The sequence below is a fragment of the Vitis riparia genome, chromosome 2 (assembly GCF_004353265.1).
Source record: "Vitis riparia cultivar Riparia Gloire de Montpellier isolate 1030 chromosome 2, EGFV_Vit.rip_1.0, whole genome shotgun sequence".
NCBI classification, from domain to species: domain Eukaryota; kingdom Viridiplantae; phylum Streptophyta; class Magnoliopsida; order Vitales; family Vitaceae; genus Vitis; species Vitis riparia.
The window spans coordinates 6,421,738-6,426,580 of record NC_048432.1 but is presented as its reverse complement, the minus strand read 5'-3'; the positions used below and the strand labels follow the sequence as shown (position 1 = coordinate 6,426,580).

The window sequence follows — 4,843 nt, the reverse complement described above, 5'->3', positions numbered from 1 at the left end:
ATGCTTTTAAGGGCTCTATCCTAACAGTTATGTGTGGTGGGTTTGTGTTTGGTTAATAAGAAGAGAATGTATGGGTATGTAGAATTGGAAAGTAGGTAGGTTGGTCAATGAGAGACCAATGGGAGAGCCTGTGTTTACAACTCCATCTGCCTTTAATAAGACAGTATGAAAATGGAATTCTGATTCCATAAATGCAACATGATGGGAGACAAAGGGTTTATGGGACATAGGATCAAAGCAACAATAAGCATTATGTTCTAAGGAGTAACCAATGAACACACAAGGATGGGAACAAGAATCAAGTTTGTGAGACGTATAGGGATGAAACCAAGGGTAACACAAGTATCCAAATACTCGCAGTTTTCTGTAGTTGGGATGTTTCTTGAAAAGTTTTTCAAAAGGAGATTGGTGACCAAAATTGGAGTTGGCAGCCTATTAATAAGATAAGTTGCTATTTGGAATGCAAAAGTCCAAAAGTAAAGTGGCATTGACACATAATGGAGAAAAGCAAGTCCAGTTTCAACCACATGATGATGTTTATGTTCTGTTGTACCAACGATTTAAGGTGTATGAGGTGGTGACTTAAGATGTTGAATACCAAAATGAGAAAGGACATGACTAAGACTTTGATACTCTCCACCACCATCAGAATAAATTGTTTGTATGGTAGTTGCAAAGTAATGTTCAACAATAGTTTTGAAACATTCAAAGATAGAAGTGACATCAAATATATGTTTAAGTGGATAAAGCCATGTATATTTTGTAACAATAATGATCATATGAAATTATTGGTGCAGGACCCCAAACATCTGTGTAAATTATTTCTAATGGCTTAGTACACAAGATTAATGAGGTGCCAAATGTCAATTTGTGACTCTTATTACTAAGGCAAGAGTCACAATGAGAAGAGAAGATACAAGGTGTAAACATAAGTAGAGCTTGAGTAGAAACCGGCTTGGTGAGGACTTGAGATGAGGGGTGACCAAGATGACAATGCCAAGACTCCATGGTGGGTTTGTTGGTGAGCAAGGCCTGTGGTTTGGTTGTGGAGGTTGAGGATGACATTGGTCACTAGTAGACATTTCCTTTATTCTGACCTTGCACCAAGGATGCCCCCGTGCTCAAATCCTTCATAATAAAGAAATGAGGAAAAAAATCAATAGATGTGTTATTTTGATGGCAAAACTGAGAAATAGAAATAAGGGTTTTTTTTAATCAAGGGTGCACACAAAACACTATCAAGCGAAAAAATGGTTGTGGGTAAATCGATTGTGGTGGAACTGACATAAGTTATAGGAATGTCATTACCATCACCAATCATAATGTCCTCATTACCACCATAATCAAAGTATAGTGAGAGATTTTGAAGATTTGAAGTGATGTGATGAGAGACACCCAAGTCAACTATCCAAGTGTCACTGTCGCTGGCTTGATCCCTGGCCATGTAGTTGGCTTGAGGTGAGAAGCGTGGTTGTGGTCGGGAACGACATACCTAGGCATTGTGGCCAACTTTGTCACATAGTAGACAGATAATTTGGCATTGATTAGTACCATTGTAGGGAGGCCAAGAATGTTGTGTGTTGGAAATCAAGCCCACGTCGCCTTCCATCCTGTGCGTTCCTCCCCATATTTAGCATCCTCTATTTAGTTCCCTAAATTAGTGAAATATACTGCCTTTATTATAATTGATTTAGGAGTAATTCTAGCAAGGTAGTTTATTCACTTTCCATGTAAGAGTTTATTCTCTTTCCATGTAATAGTTTATTCACTTTCCATGTAAGAGTTTATTCTCTTTCCATGTAAGGGAAATTCCGTCCGGTGATAGTATACCAGTCCGGAATTGTCTCATATATGTAGGCTATTTATTTATGCTTTCTTTCATTGTAATAAGAGTATCATAGAATGAATTGAGTCTATGTTCCTCCATAGTTAGTCTTCAAATTCTTCATGGTATCAGAGCAGGTTTAATCCTGTCTCATCGTCTTCATCTTTAGTCAGTTTTTTTTTCTACTCAATTCTATTCTTCTAGGTTATGCCTAAATACGGTCCAGCCTTTGGAATGGCTACCAACTCATCATCCTCTACTTCTGATATCATCATCTCATCGTCTTCATCCTCTCATCAAATGGAAACCTCTCATCTGCCAATCACAGCCCATAAACTGAATGGGCAAAATTATTTGCAATGGTCTCAATCCATATTAATGTTTATACGGGGAAAGGAGAAAGATGACTACATCACCGGAGCTTCGGCGGCACCAGAAACCACAGCATCAACCTACAAGAAGTGGATAGCAGAAAATAATATGGTCATGTCCTGGCTAGTCAACTCTATGACCCCTGACATTGGTGAAAATTTTCTGTCATTTGATACTGCCAAAGAAATCTGGGACATTGCAAAAGAAACTTTCTCAGACAAGGAAAACACATCTGAAATCATCCAGATTGAAGGCATCCTCCACGATTTGCGTCAAGGAAACCTTACGGTAACTGAATATTTCAATACTCTTACTCGTCTATGGCGTCAACTTGATACGTTTGAGGTTCATAACTGGAATTGTGTTACAGATGGTTTGTTGTATAAAAAGATTGTCGAAGGGAAACGTGTGTTTAAATTTTTGTTAGGTTTGAACAAAAATCTTGATGAAATCAGAGGAAGAATCATGGGAGTAAAACCTCTACCTAGCCTCAGAGAGGCATTCTCTGAAGTGCGTCGCGAAGAAAGTCGGAAAAATCTCATGATGGGATCCCATCAACAACTGAATATGGCAGAAAGCTCGGCTCTTAAGACTCAATTCGCTCCTTTTGACAACCGTCAAAAAATTAAAGGAGGTAGACCTTGGTGTGATCATTGCAGAAAGCCGGGACACTCAAGAGAAACTTGCTGGAAGATTCATGGAAAGCCAGTAGATTGGAAGCCACGTCAACCACTTGAGAAAGAAGGACGAGGCAATCATGTGGCTACCGATGAACAATCGCCACAACCTGAAGCTAGCCCTTTTAATAAGGAGCAAATGGAGATGCTTCAGAAACTACTGTCTCCTCTTTTGTCAGTACAGTCACAAACTGGCTCATCTTCCAACCAGCTCATTGGTTCCGGAACCTTGGCTCACAAAGGTAATTTTTTGAGTGCCTTTACTGTTGGAAAGAAACGTAAAAAACCTTGGATCGTGGACTCAGGAGCATCTGATCATATGACGGGAGATGCGACAATTTTTGATACATATAGCTCATGTCCAAATAATTTAACAGTCCGAATAGCAGATGGTTCACTATCAAAGGTTGCCGGAACAGGTTCAGTTGTGCTATCAAGGGATCTTACTCTCAACTCTGTTCTCCTTGTTCCTAACTTGGACTGTAATCTATTGTCAATTAGTAAACTCACTAAGGAAAAGAGGTGTATTACTAATTTTTCCTCCACTCACTGTGAATTTAGGATTTGGATTCGGGGAAGACGATTGGCAATGCTGAGGAATGCTCTGGACTCTACATCCTTAAGGAGCTCCATGATCCACAAGAACAACCTCAAATGGCAGTTGGTAGTAATTCTTTTTCGGTTTCATGTCAAAATAACGATAGTGCAATTATGTTGTGGCACTATCGCTTAGGTCATCCAAATGTTATGTATCTCAAGCATTTATTTCCTTCATTATTTCATAAAAATCCAAAATCCTTTGAGTGCGAAATCTGTCAATTATCAAAGCAAGTCCGGTCTCATTTTCCCATTCAACCCTATAAAGAGTCTAGTCCATTCTCAATGATTCATAGCGATATCTGGGGTCCGTCAAGAATAAAAGATGTAACTGGTACTAGGTGGTTTGTCTCATTCATAGATGATCACACTAGATTAACTTGGGTATTCCTCATGAAAGAAAAATCTGAAACGAGTCAAATTTTCAAAAATTTTAAAAATATGATTCAGACCCAATTCCAGTCAAAAATACAAATTCTAAAGTCTGATAATGTTAGGGATTATTTCAACTCCATTCTAGGAGAATTTCTAGCACAAGAAGGGATAGTTCACTTAAGTTCATGTGTTGATACCCCACAACAAAACGAAATCGCTGAAAGGAAAAATAGGCATTTGTTAGAGGTGGCTAGATCACTAATGTTCTCCATGAATGTTCCAAAATTATTCTGGGGGCAAGCTGTCCTTACGGCAGCCTACCTCATCAATAGGATGCCGTCTAGGGTACTAAAATTCCAAACACCTTGTCAAACACTCCTAAAATCCTTTCCGACTACTCGTCTCATCTCCACCGTCCCACCCAAAAGTTTCGGGTGCTCTGTTTTTGTTCATATCAATCAACAACATCAAAGTAAACTTGATCCTAGGTCACTCAAGTGCATCTTTCTTGGGTATTCTTCAAATCAAAAAGGGTATAAGTGTTACTCTCCGGTCACAAGAAAATTCTACAATTCAATGGATGTCACAATTTTTGAAACCCAGCCTTACTATCCCAAAAACGATATTCAGGGGGAGAATTCAACTCAGGAATATCAATTTTGGGATCTTGAGTCATTCAGTGAGTCACCCATCATCACTGAAAATCACATTCCTCCAGAGTCATTTAATCAGCCCGAGTCCATTGTTGACTTGTGGGATAAGGAGCACATCCAAGAGGAAACGGAGGAAGGAGCACTTTCTCAACAAACCCATGAGGCTGAACCGGGTCCTAATCCAAGCAAACTTCCAGGTAACAACGCTCCTGATGGTACTGTTGATTCCGAGTTAGAAAATGATATTCTTAATATGCCCATAGCTTGGAGGAAAGGAATTCGATCATGCACTCAGCATCCCATTGGAAATTTTATTTCTTATGATAAGTTATCACCTACGTTTC

The 4,843-nt window shown here is 39.1% G+C and overlaps 1 protein-coding gene across 1 annotated transcript; it reads left to right on the top strand.

Moving 5' to 3' along the window:
- The first annotated feature begins 1,891 nt into the window (after positions 1-1,891).
- LOC117929247 lies at positions 1,892-3,933 on the top strand. The gene is made up of 2 exons (XM_034849521.1): positions 1,892-3,116; positions 3,436-3,933. The coding sequence occupies exons 1-2, from the start codon at positions 2,033-2,035 to the stop codon at positions 3,468-3,470; spliced, it is 1,119 nt and encodes a 372-aa protein (XP_034705412.1). The 5' UTR covers positions 1,892-2,032; the 3' UTR covers positions 3,471-3,933.
- The last annotated feature ends 910 nt before the right edge of the window (positions 3,934-4,843 follow it).

Excerpts from the sequence above, each read along its gene's own strand:
- LOC117929247 (XM_034849521.1), top strand. The coding sequence starts at position 2,033 with ATGCCTAAATACGGTCCAGCCTTTGGAATGGCTACCAACTCATCATCC. Across the intron at positions 3,117-3,435 it reads CGGAACCTTGGCTCACAAAG|GATTTGGATTCGGGGAAGAC; the intron begins GTAATTTTTTGA and ends CTGTGAATTTAG.